Here is an 18,241-nt window from a genome sequence, read left to right as displayed (position 1 = left end):
TCATTCAGTCCTCCCAGCTGCCCCTCCAGGTAGCTCTTCTCCCAGCCTACAGACAGGGCACAGCCTCAGAGAGGTGGAAGGAGGAACCTGAGCTCCCACTGCCCATCACAGCTAACCTGAGCGTCAGACCCAGGCATGGCTGATTCCCAGATCTGATCTCTTAACTGCCTCCCGGCTGTGGGGCCTTGGATCCTCCCTAAAAATCACCCAGCCCTGAGGAAAGAAACTCAGGCCCGTTAGAGTTTGGAGCAGAAGGTAGATGCTGGAAACTGCCCACCCCCATCTCTCAGTGCTCATGGAGGGGAAGCTTAAGCCATCAAACCTGGGACTAATTGGGGGAGGGTACCTGTAATCAGAGCCCTGTTTGTAGTAAGCACTCAATAAATGTTTGCTGTAAGGACTCATTGAGTGAGAGACCTACCTGGGAAAGCTCGGCCCCAGAGAAATCGGAGGCCTGTAATTGCTTTGACTGGGGAAGGCTTCCCAGCCACATTAGCCTCAAGTTACTGTAATAGGCAGGGAAGATTTAGCAGGCCCCGAGGACTTTTCCATGCGCCTGCCCCTTCCCCATAAAAAGAAGAAAAGCCTCATTTGTGGCTCAAAATAAGCCAAGTAGGGCTGAATCTGACCCAGAAGCAGGCTCCCAGGGGCCTGTTCACTTCACTTCCATGCTGACAGAAGAATTTTAGTAAATGAGATGGCTTTGAGTTTCCTCCCTGCAAGACTGTTTAACATCACACGCGGGCAAGAGCCCCATGCAGCTGAAGCTGCACCTGGAAGCGGGGCCTCCATGAGGCTGTGTACACCGTTTAAATCCTACTTCATGCGGGTTGGCAGCTGCCAAGAAAAATAACTCCAGAAACAGTCCCTTTGGCCTAATAAGGGTCCATTTCACCCCCTTGCAGAAAAGGCTTGTGCTGGCTGAGTCTGAAGGTGGCACAAGACAGCCCAATTTAAATTCCATTAGCCCCAGGATCTCCATCTACTAAAAAGCAACATTTCGAGTCAGCAGCCCAACCCTGAAGAAATGAGATATCATGATGGAGAAGCGCTTTGTAACTGGAGAGGCCCTGTGTTTGAGGCAGTTATTATTATAGCTCTTACCATTACTATTATTGCTTTTATTAAAGAGAGGTGCTAGGGGAATAAATTGATTTTAATAAAGCCAATATCCCAACATTTGCCAACATGGCGTTTTAGATGCTTATGACCCATCAGGGTGACAGAGGGGAGAAGGGTAAACAGTGCCCTGTTATCATTTCACAAAGCCTCAGCTGTCAGCATTTAAGCACCACCATCTCTGCTACAGGCAGGTGGTCAGTACACGGGAGACCCTAACACAAATGAGGAAGGGGAGAATTCGTGATTAAAGTACGCTTGCTACAGGCAGGCACTGGGGATGCAGAGACAGACAGGACACAGTGTATGCCCTCAGACTCCAGCAGGAAATAACTCTGCAGTTGTGGATGGTGTGCTGCCCAGCACACGGTGGAAAATAGCTAAAAGGTCTGAGGAGGCTTCACAGAGGTTATCACTGAGCTGGATCCTGAAATGGGGACCAGAGTTCAACAAGTAGGTAAGAGAAGGGCATCCCAGCATAGGGAGCAGTGTGGGCAAAAGGAGTGAAAGAGAAGGTGGTAGGTTCTGATAAAGGCAAATGGTTGGGAGTGGTCACAGTATAAAAGGCAGATGTTATCAAGATTAGGAGGAGAGAGGGCAGAGTGGCAGATGAGATCTGAAAAAGTAAACTGATCCCTAGCAGCTGTATTCATGACAGCAAAGAAGTGGAAAACACCCAAATGTCCGTCAGCTGATGAATGAATAGATACACAAAATGTGGTACATCCACGCAACGGGATATTGCTCAGCAATTTTTTAAAAAGTGGTATGTGTGACAACAGGGTGAATCTTGAAAATATCACACTAAGTGAGAGAAGCCAGACAGAAAAGAGCACATATTGTACGATTCCATTTATATGAAATGTTCAGAACAGGCAAATCATAGTGATTGTCAGGACAGGCACAAGGAGGAAATGGGAGAGACTGTTAATAGGCACGTGGTCTCTCTTGGGGGTGTTGAAAATGTTCTAAAATTAGATTGTAGTGATGGTTACACAACGTTGTAAATATACTAAAAACCACTGACCTGTATACATTAAATCAAAATATCTTGTGTTATGTGAACTATAGCTCAGTAAAACTCTAAACAATATATTTTTAAAAAAACGATTACTGTAAACACACATACAAAAAGTGGATTGAGATCAGTCACAAAGGATGTTGAATGCAAAGTGGCAGTGCATGGCAGAAAGATCAATAGAAAAAGATTTCTTAAACTTCAGAGAAAATTAAAGAGCTAAAATTTACTGAGTTTTGGCCATGCAACTGCCAGGCCCCTGCTCGGCCTGTTGCATATATTGACTCATTTAATCCTCATCACAACCCCATGAGGTAAGTAATATTATCCCCACTTTACATATGATGAAACTGAGGCACAGAGAGCCTAACTTAATTCAGGCCAACCAGCTTTTTAGCGGCAGGGCCAGATCAGATATGGAAGTAGCCTAGCTCCAGGGTCCTTGCTCCTAACCACTGCCCTGTATTGGTCACGGACTATCAATGTCTGAAGGGACCATAAAGGACAGCCCAGTCCAAGCTCCACATTTTACAGGCGCCCAAAGATGAGATATAAACAGTCTACAGATTTTTCCAACACAGCTGCCCTAGGACCAGTCAGGTTAAGTTAGTGTGTTAGACAGGCAGGCAGAAGAAAATTGAGAGTGGTGTAGACTGTGGCCAACTTGAAAGTATACACACTACCTGAAAAATTAACACTCAGTTTCATAGGAGGTGGTGACAGCCAATACTAACACATCTGTGGGCTTCATTCTACTTAAAGGATACCAGTTTGCATACTCTGGGACTTTGCGCACCATCCAGGCATCCTGAGTCATATGAACAAAGCCTGGCTTAGACAGTTCTCATCATCAATGAAACACTGAAACTCTGGACCCCTAATAGCTTCATCTTAGATCTTGTTGAGTTGTAATAAGGAGCAGGTAGGCTCATTGTGGCCCAGAGCCACCCTCTGGAACTTAACAAGTTTTAGTCACACTGGGCCATGTTCCCAGGGGAGCTGCCGCTGGCGCAGGGTCTTTAAGCCACACCATGTGTGCTGCAGTTCTGGGCAGCACGATGGGGTGGGAGGTGGGAAGACAGCCCATGTTTATCACTGTAGATGGGGGGAAAACTGTCCTGGGGAGCAGAGCTTAGGATTGTTTAGTTTCGCCCTGGGGGTGGACTTGGAACCCAGGGAAAACTACAGGGGGACAGATCGCAGCATGCTGCAAGGAAGAGTATCAAGCTTGTAAAACTCTTACATGGAGTTCCTTCTGAAAGGCATTGATCAAGCAGGAATGGCCACCACTGGGAAGGGCTGTCATACAGGGGTTCAAAGCAGCCAGCCTGGGTGGCTTTAAGATGATTGTGTCTTTGATGCTTTGCCCTATGTCCTTTCTTCCAGCTGGTCATGCAGTATCTCTACTACGGTGGCCCAGAGTCGCTTCTCATTAAAAACAACGAGATAATGGAGGTAAGGAATCAGTTGTGTCACTGAGTGGGTGGCATGCATGGGCAGTGCCTTGTGGGGTTTTCATTTGGATGCAGGCTTTGGGGTCCTGCCTGCCTCCTTAGATCTCCTAGGGGCTTCTCATCAGAGCCCTTCCCTGGAAGGCTGGGGTGCTGGGTGCGCTAGTCCAAGCCCTTTTAATAGCAACTGAGTGAAACCCAGTTTTAACTGGCTTTGGGAGGGGTGGAGTAAAGGAAATCTACCAAAGAGTCTGAGGCCAGCGCTAGCTCCAAGCACAGCTGGGGCTCTAACAACATCATCAGGAACTATCCTTGATTTCTCCCTTGTCATTTGTAAGAGAAATGTATCATCTAAAAGCATCCCTCAAATCTCATCATGTCCACTGAGGCAGAAGCTGAGAGCCGGTTACAAAGCTCTCCCAGCTTCACTCAGATCCCTCATCCCTGCAGCTCTTTGGCCCTCCCCACCTCCTGTCTACCTCTCCTTACTCAGCCTGTTCTCCCCTCCCTGCTCTGTGGGCCTTGTTTCTGCTCTTGCCTATCCAAAGCCAAGATTGCCCCTCCTCCTTCCTAGAAGAGGAACCCTTGTGTCAAAGCTGGTAGCTTTGAACCAGAAGCCAAAATCACTCCAAAACTCCTTAGCAAAAGAACCAGAGCCCCGTTCACCCTGAAGTCCAGGGTGGCTGATGAGAGATGTCAGAACACTATCAGATATTCAAGAGGTGACCCCACACGGTGGTTCAAACATGGGCTCTGGGCCAGACTGGGTTTCAATCCAGGCCCTGACCCTTCTGAGCTCTGTGATCTTGGACAAGTAATTTAACTTCTCTGAGCCTCTGTTTCCCAACCTGTAGAATGGGGATAACAATATCATCTCACTGGGTTTTGAAGATCTTAAGAGTTTCTATTTGTAAGGTGCCGGCAGTGCCTGGCATGCAGTGAGGGCCACAGAGCCTAAGTGTTCACTGTGTCGTACTTTTCTCCTTACTCTGGGAAACGTTCTGTGGTCAAACACCCTCCCCAAAGTTACTCTCTTGTCTCTTCTCTGACACTTCACTACCTCAGGACCAGCCTACAGTCTGAGGACGCCATCTCTTTTGTAAACACTTTAAAAAATTATTTGCATGTCAAAATAACAACATACATTTCAATTATGTAAATAATACAGGAGGGCTTTATAATACATAAAAAAGCAGCTCATCCACCTCCCCCCTCCAAGTCCTTTCTCCAAAGGCAACCTGTTTGAACTCTTGCTTCAGCACTTTATTCCCCTCTCAAGAGCCTCTGTTGAGCATCTCCCACGGCCAGGTGCCTTGCTCAGGGCCAGGATACAGCAGTGATGCAAAGGAACAGAAATCCCTCCTCTCTTGGACTCTGGGGAGGGCAACAGGCATGGCATCATGTCTGGAGTGAGAATGGCTGTGAGGAAGGCTCAGACAGGGTAAGGGGGCCAGACGGTGAAGGAAGGAGACGACCTGAAGTGACATCTGTGTGGAAACCTGGCTGAACAGAGGGAGTGGACCCCATCAATATCCATCTTACTAAGTAAGAGTGTTCACCCCTATTTCTGGACATAACAATTGTAGGCATTTTTGCTTGACCCTCCTGCTATAATAGATGCAAAGTTGATTCACTTCAACCCCATCCCTCCCCTCTGCCACCTTCTTCCCCCAGTCGAGTTCTGCGGCTGGGTCTTAGTCCTCTAGTGTAACCTTCGTGCTTTCGGGTGACTAGCAGCACTTTATTCCCTGTGCTTTCACCTTGGGTACCACAGTGGGAGATGAGGGGTTTTCTCACCACTGCCATTGATTTCCTTCCACCTCCCAACCTCTAACAGGCTCTTTTTATGGTTTTTAGCTTCTGTCTGCAGCTAAGTTTTTCCAGCTGGAGGCTTTGCAGAGACACTGTGAAATTATCTGTGCAAAGAGCATCAATACAGACAACTGTGTGGATATTTACAACCACGCCAAGGTAATGAGTCCCATTCTCGCTGCCTGATTGATGTGGGAGAGGCTTTCTTTGCAGACACTCTGAGTTGGGGCAGAGGGAGGATGCTGGGCTTGCTACCCGTGCTCCTCCCAAGGTTGGCTTCCCTGCTCTAGAGGAGACATGTTTCCCTTCATCCACCCCTCCAAACACAACGAAAGCAGGAACCCAGAAGTTCCCAAAGCAGAGTTGCTCTGAACCCCAGCATGCATATGAATCATAGTGCAGACTCTGCTTCAGCAGCCTTGGAGTGGGCCCTGGTTCTGCGTTTCTAGCCAGCTTCTGGGTGAAGCCTCTGCAGCTGGTCTAGGCCGCCCCTTGAGTAGCAAGGTTCTGGAACAGTGGTTCTCCAAGTGTGGGCTCCAGTCCAGCAGCATCATCATCATCCAGGAGCCTGTCAGGAATGTATATTCTGGGCCCCACCCAGACCTAATGAATCAGAAACTCTGGGAGTGAGGCCCAGCCATCTGTGGCTTCAGAAGCCCTCCAAGTGATGCTGGTATTGTTCATGGGTGAGAACCGTTATTCTAGAACTGAGGTTCCCATCGCTGGCTTCATGGTTGGGTCACCTACACACTCACTTAAAATCCCTGTGCCTAGGACCTATCACAGACCAATTCATCAACCTCTGAGGGTGGAGCCTGCAAAAAGGTATTTTTCACAGCTTCCCGGGTGATCATCAGATGTGCCAAGGTTGAGACAGGCTGTCAGCACTAGAGAGGTTCAAGGAGCCCTCCTAGTCACGTGGACCCAATGCCTGACTACAAATCAGAATCACCAGGGGAGAGTTCCAAATCCCTGTTTCTCCCCTCACCCCCGCGATCTCTGTGGTGGAGCCCAGAAATCTGTATTTTTAGCAGGCTTCCAGGGTGACACTGTTGTGAATTTAGCTCTAAGGCCAGTCTTCACAAAATCTGTGAACCACCGGTTTCCTACAATTCATTTCACAAGTAGGGATACGGGGACCAAGAGAATTAAAATAATTTGTCCAGGTGCCACTTCATTTTCTTTCATGTGCTCAGGACAGAAGGATTAGCATTTGCTGGGAAGAAACAATGAAATAAGTTGACATCAGGAGTTCATTTAAAACAAACAAAGCACTCTTCTTTTGCATCACTGGAGCTCAGCACACATGCCTCCCACATCCATAGTCTGTAGAGGGACAACTGATGTGAATAATGTTCTTTCTGCTCGTTGTGAGAAAACAGGTTGCATTTGAGATATTTTCTGTCTTAAGCTGACATTCACTGAGCCCTTTCCATGTGCAGGCACCTGTGCTTAAAGCTTTGTTGTTTTACCTTTTTTAATCTTCACCGCAACCCTTTAATTAGTCCCATGTAATAGTAAGGAAACTGAGGCACAGAGAAGTGAAGTAATTTGCTTAATACAACTATTACTGAGTTTTTTTTTGTCATTGTAGTAAGATGTACATAACGTGAAACTTACCATTTTAACCATTTCTAAGTGTACACTTTAGTGGCATAAGTATATTCACATTGTTGTGCAACCATCAAGCACCATCCAACTCCGGAACTTTTCATCTTCCCAAACTGAAACTCTGTACCCGTTAAACACTAACTCCCCATACCCTCCTCCTTCCCAGCCCCTGGCAAGCACCATTCTATGTTCTGTCTCTATGAATTTGACTACTTTAGGTCTCTCATATGAGTGGAATCATATGGTATTTGTCTGGCTTATTTTTGTGGCTGGCTTATTTCACTTAGCACAGTGTCCTCAAGGTTCATCCATGTAGCATTTGTAGAATTTCATGTCTTTTTAAGGCTGAATAGTATTCCATTGTATGTACATACCACATTGTGTTTATCCATTCATCATCTATCAGTGAACACCTGCGTTGCTTCCACCTATTGGCTATTGTGAATAATGCTGCTGTGAACGGGGGTATGCAAATGTCTGTTCAACTCCCTGCTTTCAGTTCTTTGGGGTATCCACCTAGATTGGTCTCACTCCAAAGCACATCTTCTTAACCTTGTATTTACTGTCTGGCCTAACAAATGTCCAATGTTTGAAATATTTACAATAGTCCTGATACTCAAAAAAGATTTTCTGATTGGTCATCAGTAAATCAAAAGGTCCAGTCAGACTACTTCCTACCCACACACACTGGGTGTTTTGGTTAAATGAAAGTTTTACCAAAATCTGGTTTCTCGGGGCATAGAAAATTTGTTTTTTATTTTAAACTGATTATTTTTCGAAAAAGCATCCAGAGAAACTCTGTCTCTACCCAGGAGGAGGGCCTGGTTGGTCCTATGGTCCTCTGCCTCCTCCCCTGGCTGTGGACACTGAAAATGCCCTGTGAACCCCACGTCCAGGGGGGCTTTGCCAAGGCCTCTCTTCTTGGCAGCAAGACCCTCGTTGCACAGTCCCATTTTAATCCGTTTAGGCTCCTTGGCAGGCAGCTTCCATAGCTCCTTTGTTATCTAATAACGCATTCTGGGTGGGGAATACATTTGTGCTGCAGGCTTAGAACACCTATGGCAGAGAACCACCTCTGTCGCCAGAGCTTGGCCTTTTTCAGAAGCCAGCCTCTGCCTCGCCTCCCAGGCCACGTCCTGGAACGTTCCTAAGGTCAACGCCTGCCCTTCGTGATCCTTGCGTGGAGGACGGGGCCAGGCCAGCACCCCTTGCCCTTTCTATGCGTCGTTTCCTGGTGCTGTGGATACTGCAGCTCTGGCTAATGATAACCTGCCATGTGGATTCCATTACTGGCAGATTTTGCTGCAAATTGAATCTGGTTGAGTAAAAGAGAAAACAAAGAAACCAACACTCAGTTTGGAACTCCAGGAAGTGCAGGCATTTAGATACCAACAGCCAAGTTCCAAATGTCAACAAGTTCTTGGCAACATTCCCTCTGTTCTATACCTAACCATTGGAGACAGCCATGGAGTTTTATACAGAGAAGCCCAGCGCATAAATGCGCAGCTTAGTCATCTTCTTTTTTTTCCTAGCAAAGCTATCTCAAACTATTTGGGCATGAAGAAGAGGCCCTAGAGCTTCTGCCGCCCCATTCGGGGTATCTTTCAACTTGAGAAAAAGGACAAGCTGGCTCATCAAATTGAATCTAAGCTAATGCAATAAGTTCAACAGGGCACCATGATGGGAAGAACATGGGTCTGGAAACCAGGGGATCCGTTCCCTAGTGTTTATTGTGCACCCACTATTTACCAAGGAACTGTATATGCATCAGAATAAGAAATTAGTAAGACATGGTCTCTGCACTTGAAAAAATCATTGCCTAGGACAGAGGTCGGCAAATTTCTGTGAAGAGCCAAATAAATATTTTCACAGAGGCCATGAGGTCACTTCGAATCTACTCAACTCTGCCATTGTAGTGCAAAGGCAGCCAGAGGCAATATGCAAATGAATGGGTGTGGCTGTATCCCAATAAAACTTTGTTTGCAAAAACAGGTTGTGGGCCACATTTGGCCCAGAGGACTTTAGTTTGTCAACCATTGGTCTAGGAGATGAGAGTTCCAATGCCAGTTCTGTCAGTAACTAGCCATGTGGAGATAAGCAAGCATCTGATGTGTAGTCACCATTCAGTAAGTGCCACCACATGTAAATGTAAGTATTTATTGGGTTTATTCTCCACTTACACTAACTTGTGATGAGAGACATTTGTATACAAAGTATATGGTAAGGGAAGGGGGGCTCCCTGTGTCCAAGGACTCAGAGATAACTCTGAGCCTCAGTTTCCCCACGTGTACAATGAGGCCTTTTCTCTGTGACTCTGAAAGGAGGCTTCATGTTGAAAGAATGAAAGCATTCCTAAGAACTCTTCCAGCTCCAGGATACTGTGCATCTATGTGAACATTTGGGTGACAACAAACCTGCTAACTTGATAAATCATCAGGCTCTCAGAGACCACAGAATTTTCTGGTGTGTCTGTCCTAAGTACCTCTCATTTTGTAACTTGGGAAACCGAAGCCCACAGAAGTGATTTGACTTGCCCAAAGTTGCACATGGTTTTTATGAAGACAGGCCGTTGAGTCAGTGAATTAGCATGTGGTGTCAGCAAGTTCAAGGTTACAGACTTGGTCCTTCTACGGGCCAGGTAGCTGAACTAGGTTTCATAGATATAGTCAACTCCCCTTATCCCAACCTAGCCACCTACCTTAACCATATGTGTCACTGGATACAAATTAGTGAAATGAGAGTAATAATTATAAATAGTTTACATTTATCATGACAGCTAATGCTGAGTGAGTGCCAACTACAATCAACCATTGTTCTGAATGTCTCATGTATTATCTCATTTAATGCCAACAACAGCTTATTAGGTAGGTATTATTATCTTCCCCCATTTTATGGGTAGGAATACTGAGGCACACAGAGATTAAATAACTCGTCCAACAGCAGACTGCTGGAAGTGGTGAAGTCTGGAATAAAAGCTCAGACAGATTCCAGAGCCCCCCTCCCTTAGCTCCCTTCCTAACCTGCCTTCCCTAAGGGTGACAGATGACAAGAGTCCTGCTGTAAATTATGTTCCATTCAATCCCCTGACAGGTCTATGATGCAAGTGACATAATTCCCATTTGGAAAATGAGGAACCTAAAGCCAGAAGCCAAGTGACCCAGCCTTGGTCAAATATTCAGAAAAGTGTGGGAGTCCCAAATTGAATCCAAGGCTTCCGGTCATTCCACCATTTCCCTGTTGGCATAGCCTCATCGTAATTCCACCATTCCACATCTAACAGCTTAAAGCGCGTCTCTGGCTTAAAGAACAGAATATTAGGGAGTTCAGAAGGATAAATTCCACATTTGGATAATTTAGATAATTCAGCATCTAAATAAAGCAGCAGGACATCATCTCAGGGAGCACTTTAACTCCTGAGCATGCACTTCACTGCAATAGAGATTTACAAGCTTTGAAAATTGTAGAAAAGGTCTGAGTACAGACAGCCAACCCACATATCCACATTTGCTTCTGCATCTCAAACATGGATCCCTCCACCAAGCATGCTTCCGAGGCTAAATACCCATCTTCTGTTGAATGGTATCAGGCTGGAAGCCGTACATCCTAATAGTTAAACACACAGCCTTCAGGACTTGAGTTACCAAGGCTCACCTCCTGGCTCTGTCCTTGACATGTTGTGTGAATTTTTGTAAGCTACTCTCTTATTTCAATTTCCTTATCTGTAAATCGGAGGGGGTAATAGTACCTGCCTAAAGGAAATTTGAGGATTAAATGAGATGATGCACATGAAGTGTCCAGCACAGTGTCCAGCATATCATATACTGTCAATAAATGTTTGCTGTTGGCATCATTACTCTGAGAGTTAATTGTTCATTCATACATTCAACAAATATGTATTGAATGTCTACCACCTGCCAAGCCTTCTGCTTGGGCTTATAAAGTGAGCCTGCTCGGCATCATCCCTTCTGTATTGGTTTAGTCTGTCAGGAACCATGTCTCTAGATCAGTTTCTTAACCTTGGCAGTATTGACAACGTGAGCTGCATAAGTCTTTGCAGTGGGGGCTGTCCTCTGTGTTGTGGGATGTTAATGGCGTCCCTGGCTTCTACCCATTAGATGCCAGTGGTACGTACACCGCCCCAAGTTGTGACAACCAAAAATGTATCCAGACTTCCAGATGTCTCCTAAGAGGCAAAATCACCCCTGTTTGAGAACCACTGCCCTAAGTACAGGTGGTAGGTAGGCACTGCCCACTCATAGGGTGGTTGTGAGAATTAAGTAAGTTAATTAATACTTGTAAAGAGATTAGAACTGTGTCTGCAACTTCATTAGTTGTAGTGGAGCAAAGAGACACAAAACCCAGTATTAAAATAGTGAGTACTTGAGGGGAGGATATAGCTCAATGGTAGAGTGTGTGCTTAGCATGCACAATGTCGTGGGTTCAACCCCCAATACCTCCATTAAATAAACAAAAACCTAATTATCTCCCCCCCAAAAAAACAAAAACAAACAGAAATAGTGAGTGCTTATTTAGCACACGAGTCAGTGGCATGGCTGGGTTCTTCTGGTGTCAGCTGGCCTTGCTTCTGAGGTCAGCTCACCAGTCAGTTTGTGGTTGGCTTTGCTGATCCTGGCTGGGCTCTGTCACTGTCAACTCAGTTTCACGTGGTTGCTCATGCTGCAAGCAGTCTAGCTCAGGCTTGTGTTGAAGGCAGAGGCAGGATTCTGAGAGAAAGCACTGTAGTACACACTGCCACTTGAAGCCAGCTCAGAACTGGCAACTCTCGCTTCTACCATGTTCTGCTGGCCTGAACAACTCACAAAGCCAAACAGTGGAGAAATGGACTTAGCCCTTTGGTGGGAGGAGCTGCAGTCACACCCCCTGGGTGTGATACAGCAAAGAACACAGAATCAGAGCCACTGTTGCAGGCCATCTACCTTAGTAGGTGTTCGTCATTATCATATAGGAAAGCAGGTACATTTTGGAAACATAACCATCTCCTGCTTGTTCTCCACTCTCTGCAGTTTCTCGGAGTCACAGAGCTCTCAGCATATTGCGAAGGCTACTTTCTCAAAAACATGATGGTCCTCATCGAAAACGAAGCATTCAAGCAGCTCCTATATGACAAAAATGGCGAAGGGACGGGCCAGGATGTGCTCCAGGACTTACAGAGGACGTTGGCCATCAGGATTCAGTCAATTCACTTGTCATCTTCCAAAGGTTCTGTTGTATGAAACATCCAGTCCAGGGAATATTCCCCGGGGACTTGCCAGTTCTCCTGCTGCATTGGCTGTACACAAACTTACAAATTTCACCTGGAGTCTGTTTTTGGCTGTGCCAAGGAGCTGCCTCTACTGCCTCAGCTTCTCTTGAATAAGCAAATGCAGCTCCCATAAGCTCCTGTTGAGAAACAAAGGACATGCCACTGGCCAGCAGGTCAGATTGCAGCTGGGCCCAGAGCTACAAGGTCAACATGGGGTAGCCAGGCTGACCTCATCCCAAAGCACCCCTGGGGCAGTTGAACACCCATTGCCAGGGACTACTGTCCAATGGATGGACTGAGAGCTAAAGATCATTCGGGTTCCAGGTTGACAGCTGGAGAATTTAACTGTACCAGCCCTGAAAAGCATTATATTTATTACACATTAAGGATCTTAGTAGCTGCAGTTCAGTAAGAGTCAACAGTGATAGCGAATCAGTGAGACTGTTACCAATAGCGAAGACATAATTCGGCAAATTTTTAGGGGTGGGAACTTTTTAAAATGTTCATTAAAAAAAACCAAAAACAGGGCAGCCTTGTAGTTTAAAATATATTTCTAAAAGCTTACAGTTCATTTTCAACTGAATTATGTCTAGGGATCTGTGTTTTGAGATTTTTTTTTAAACAGTAAGTCACAGGTCTACTCTGTATAAACATGCATCTGACAAGATACTGCTGACATTCTACACAAGGTGAAATAGTGACCTTGCCTTAGTGATCATGGTTACACAAAAGAGGTGCACTGCCAATAATTATCTCTAACTCAGTAGTTGAAAACCTGCATGCTAATCATGGTTTCGGGGTGAAAATAAAATCCCCCCACATTAAAAAAAAAAACATGCATTTGCATGGGCCCGAACCTGTGAAATATTATGTTTGTGCTTCATTTTTGCCAAGGTCAAAAGGTACCATGACTTCTTGCTGAAAGCCCAATTAATGAAACTAACATATTCATTTCCTTTCCTAGTTACAAATGATTCTGGGATGCTTTTGCAGAAATGTGTTCATAGATGATACTGAATAGGGGTTGGAGGAGGGGCATGTCAGAGAATTTACTATTAGCCCAGAGTTTTCTCTGTATTCTCAGAAGATGTTAATAGTTTGTTACTAGCCAGAGAAGATGACTATGTTAGATTATTTTTAAAGATGAAACATGTATGATAGGATGGATTCTTTCTGTATTCTGAGAGTGTACAGTATAGGGTTATCTATAATGAAAGTTTATATCAACAGGATTCCGTTTGCTCTGCCATATATTATAAGCAAAAGAGATTAGTGAAGTGCCACAATATTCCAAATAATTTTTGAGTCGCTGCCTTTTTTTTTTCTTGTCCTTTCATTTGAAACCTAGATAACATGCAGTAAAACTAGGAGAATGACTTTTACCCTCTGGGATGGCAAAGTTTCGTTGATAAACGTATTTCCTAGCATGCCTTTGGGAACTTGTGCGCGGACCCTAGATTCTAAAGGAGCTGCTGTTCATCTGTTGTACTAGCTCCCTGAGCCATTGTACAGAGGACCAATGTCAAGTCCTGTTTCACGGGTATGACCCACGGAGGACCCTGGCCACGTCTGTCTAGCCACGTCTGTCTACAGTATTGGCTCTTCTGTGATGCTGATACACAAGGCCTCTCTTCCACTTGGTCATTTGCAAACCACCCCAATCCCTACCATCAAATGAGGAAAGGGAAAAAAAACTGCCTACAAGGAGCCCAAGTTACAGATACACAGCTCGTCGTGAGTCGTGGGTTGTCCCTGTCTCCTGCCTCCTTCTGTCCTCAGAGATGCTGCGTGGATGTTTCCTTCCCCGTGACTGACTTCCCTGTGAATGTCTAATGCTAGTTCAGGGCCTCTGGGCATTGATTTGTACAGCGGCAACTCCTGACGGGCTTCTGTTACGGTTTGGTGTGCTTTCTCTGTCATTAAAAAGTTGGTTTTCCCACGCTGCGCATTCTTTGTATGGTCCGAGTGAGCTCTTTACCCCACATCTGGAGCCTGAGAACGTCACTCAGTCAAGAGATTGGAAAATGTGACCCCAAGGGGAAAAAAATCAAGGGAGATGAAGTTGCCAGATAAAAGATAGGTGCTGTGTTGCTGGCACTTCCACTCTGTCAACTAGAACTTGGCTAACCAGGCTGTAGTCCCTTGGGTCTGCAGGCACCCTCTGGGTGCTGCCCTTGGGTTTCCTCCCTTTCAGGCAGAGGACTTAAGGTGTCGCCTGTAAGTGCCTCTAGCCCCCGGTAGCTAACTCACCCACAAAGGATGGAGTCCTTGATGAATCATTTGGCTGGGCAGGGGTAGGGGGATCCCAACCTGGTATGCCCCGCTCCAAAGGCCAGCATGAATGATGTTTGTGGTTGGTGGCAGCGTTCTGGGATTGCGGGTTAGGGTCGTGGAGGGACAAGCAGCTCTCCCCTGGGAGTGTCATCATCACTAAAGTCAAACCGAGTCCCCAGCTGGTCCCAACCCAGGTCCGGTGGAGATGAATATCCCTGGCTCATCCACAGAGGCCTACAGGAAGCCAGGGAGGGGCCCAGGCAGCCCCTGGAGCCCTGGGCCAGTGAGATGAGGTAAACAGCGGACAGCACAAGCACCTCCGGCAGGCTGATCAACCTTGCTTAGCAGTCGAGGTCTGTTTTTTCTTTAGGAAGCAACCCAAGCAACAGAGTGTCAGAGGCCAGAACTCTGAGTCAGGCCAGGAGAACAGAAGGTCAATGTATCTTTGGGGAGCATCACTCTCTGCGTAACCTTGGGGTGAGTAAGGCATTGGATGTGTTCATTCTGGGAAGATAGAGTGTGTCTGGGGTATCTGCCTTTTACTCCCAACAGATGGCTTTGTCATTCAGTCCTTAGTGACTGACTGTACAAGGGCCCCTTAGCATCTCGGAGAGGCAAGGGAGCCTGCCTGCCCCCCACAGAGCTCCCGTGTGCCCCTAATATTTGCAGTGAAAACCGGAAGGGGTGTATGCCTGCAGCCCCAGGAACAAACACGAAGGCCTCAACTTGGCTTCTGAGGCCCAACCACACCCATCCCCACATGTGGTTGATGTTACATAGACCATGTTTGAGTACCACCCATTCTCCCCTAGAGAAGGAGGATTCTCCACCCAAAATAGAGATGATGGTCTGAGCTCCCAAGCAGGAATTGGAACAAAGTGCAGTCAGGCCTCAAGTGGGCCTCTCCACCCCTGGGATTCTGTGATTTTTGTAGCTTCTGTTGTTTTTTCCCATGGAGCCCCAGGCAAAAAGTGTTACTCCAGCTGGGAGATGTTTCATCCACAGTTGTCTCATCAAGGCTATGGGAATACACAGCGTTTACTAACCTCGGGCCATGTGCTCTCAGTCCAGATAAAGGGTCAGGATCTTAGGCAATTGTTTGTGAAAAATCTCCTCTCTCACCATCCTGGACTCCCTGCCTTCAGAATCCTGAGCCCACCTCCCTGCACCCTCGCCTGCATCCACCAGCTTGAGTCACAATGAGTGGTTGGTCGCCCAGGTATTCACATACTAACTCTACCAACCCCAATTCCCTTGCCGGCCGGCCCCCACGCAGATACCCCCAACGACTAGCAGACCGTTTCCTGGGCTTGTCAGCTTCAGGGTTGGAGTCAGGGAGAAATTCACCGAGCACCCCCTGCCAGGCAACAGGCTCCAAGGCAGGCCTGAAACCACTTTCCCAGCCCCGATTCAGCACCGGACTCATTTTGAGACCTTGGACGTTACTACTCTGTCTAGTTTTCCTTTTCCTCTTTTGAGAAATTGGGTTTAAATATAGCTAGTTAACGTGGTTGTTGGGAGGGTTAGAGGAGATGTACGGGCCCCACATTTGTCGTAGCAGAGAAGAAGCGTTCCGAACGTCTAAGACTGAGTGAATAGGAGGCGAAGACAATGACTCACACAAGGAAAGGAAGGTCAGTGAGTTTGCCGTTCGTTTCTAGAACTTTCTACCACAGTAATTCCCATGGTGGTTTGTGAGTCTCTGGAGTTTTGCTGCTCTTCCAGGAGGTGGGGGAAATTCCCCCAAAGCAGTTCCATTGCCAGTCTCGTTCCTAGCGCGGTGCCTTACGCAAAGCTGGTGATCAGGACATGTTTAACTTAGTGGAAGCCAGGTTTCTAATTTCAACTGGATTTCCTGTCATATAAATACTAGAGTTCCTAATACTAGAGTTGCAGGGATCAGTTCCCCCAAACTCCTGAGCCACTCAAGATTGTGAGACCCTTGAGGCCCCAAAAATGACCCAGAGGGGAACAGACTCCCTGGAGCCAACTCTTGGTTCAGGGCTGCTGACCAAGGCTCTTTGGGGAGGAGGATGGAGTCATAAATTCCTGAATGAAGCAAACTTCTGGGTGTCAACTCCAGAAAAACACGAGATCTTCGTCCTCATCAAGTCAGCAGCTAAGCCCTTGCTGCCACTTGAACATGTGGACACTCGTCCCCTATCCCTCCACCAGGAAATCTCCCTGGTGAGATTTCGTGCCAGCCACCTTCCTCCCAGCTGGCCAGTGCCTTGAATAAAGCAGCACGTGCCTTTGGACAAAGCCATTACAGAAGCTGGTATGATGCCTATTTTTTCACCCTCTTTAAAAATAACCCAGCACATTTTAAACTTCCTGCTTCATAGGGAAAAAAAAATAGAACTCGAAATCAGCAATCACATTGCACATGAGTTCCCATTCCTGATGAGGCAGTCAGATAACGAGTGCCCTGCAAAAGGACACGTCTCCAAGTTTAGCTCCGAATATGAAAAGACAATCTGTCTGCGTGAATAGGCAATTAAAAGAGATGCCCTGGTGTCGCTGATGCGTTCTTTGGATGTTGCTTTCCAGAGTTAACCTTTGGATGAGTTCTGAATTTTAATGCCATTTCAAACCTCCGAGCCTGAGAGCTGCCAAGAGAAGAGGCAGGTGGTAAAATAGAGGGGCTCTGGGCCAGGCGCCAGATCTCACCTCTGGGCCCACTGCTGCCATTGGCTACTTGGGTGACCTTGGCAAGGCCTCTTCTCCATTCTGGACCTGTTTCCTCAGCTCTAAATGAGAGTCCTTCTGAGCTGATGTTCTGTCACCTGGACTGGCACATGCCACACACATCCTCTTACTACATTTATATATTATAAATATAGATAGATATTAGAATGGTGATGACACCATTTAGTGTGATAGAACATTCTGGATTTTATCCAGGAGGATTTAGGAAAAGGGATCTCAGTATATGACGATGTCTTCAGTAAAACAGGCGGGAAACCAAATAAAAGCCTATAACAAGGCTCCAAGAATATTTTATTATGAGGTTGCTTCTCACCAGATCATGGCCTCAGGACTGCCATCTCCTTTTGTTTTGGGGATTTTTTTCAGTGTTTTGTGTATATATATTTTTTATTGAAGTATAGTCAGTTTACAATGTTGTGTCAATTTCTGGTGTACAGCACAATGCTTCAGTCATACATAAACATATATATATTTGTTTCATATTGTTTTTTACCATAAGTTACTACAAGATATTGAATATAGTTCCCTGTACTACACAGGATGAACTTTTTGTTTATCTATCTTATATGTAGTAGTTAGTATCTGCAAATATCGACTCATTTTGTTTTTCATAATCAGATTCACAAAAAGTTGCAAAGACAGTGCAGAGAGGTCCTGTGTACCCTTCACCCAGTTTCCCCCAACAGTAACATCTAAAGTACCTCTATAGTATAGTATCATATCAGGAAATGGGCTTTGGCACAATGTGAGTTTGTAGCTCTATACCATTTTGTGACGTGTATAGGTTTGTTTAAGCACTGCCACAACCACTCCTCCATCACCACAAAGATCTCCCTCGTGCTACACCTTCGTGGTAACTCCTACCCGCTTCCTCCACATGCACCATCCCTAGCCCCTGGCAACCACTAACCTGTTTTCCATCTGTATAGTTTTGTCATTCTGAGCAGGTTATATAAATGGTACGTACAGTAAGTGGCTTTCTTC

General features: G+C 46.1%; 1 protein-coding gene and 1 long non-coding RNA gene across 4 annotated transcripts in view; one reads left to right on the top strand and one right to left on the bottom strand.

The window, feature by feature from the left end:
• ABTB3 (ankyrin repeat and BTB domain containing 3) overlaps window positions 1-14,213 on the top strand; it is a 320,336-nt gene extending 306,123 nt beyond the window's left edge. For all 3 annotated transcript variants that reach the window (XM_072973060.1, XM_072973059.1, XM_072973058.1), the window contains 3 exons: window positions 3,524-3,592; window positions 5,446-5,559; window positions 12,036-14,213. In XM_072973060.1, the coding sequence (XP_072829161.1) occupies window positions 3,524-3,592; window positions 5,446-5,559; window positions 12,036-12,245 (393 nt within the window). In that variant the 3' untranslated portion in view covers window positions 12,246-14,213. The remainder of the gene's footprint in view (window positions 1-3,523; window positions 3,593-5,445; window positions 5,560-12,035) is intronic.
• Window positions 11,525-15,675, bottom strand: LOC140700170 (uncharacterized). Its single transcript, XR_012078447.1, has 2 exons — window positions 15,595-15,675; window positions 11,525-12,411 (listed from the first exon to the last, which is right to left on the bottom strand). It is a non-coding gene; the product is annotated as an uncharacterized lncRNA (long non-coding RNA).
• Between the last annotated feature and the right edge of the window lie 2,566 nt (window positions 15,676-18,241).

Source organism: Vicugna pacos, chromosome 12, assembly GCF_048564905.1.
Source record: "Vicugna pacos chromosome 12, VicPac4, whole genome shotgun sequence".
In the NCBI taxonomy this organism is placed as follows: Eukaryota; Metazoa; Chordata; class Mammalia; order Artiodactyla; family Camelidae; genus Vicugna; species Vicugna pacos.
The sequence above is the reverse complement of the archived record's forward strand: the minus strand, read 5'-3'. Positions and strand labels throughout refer to the sequence as shown.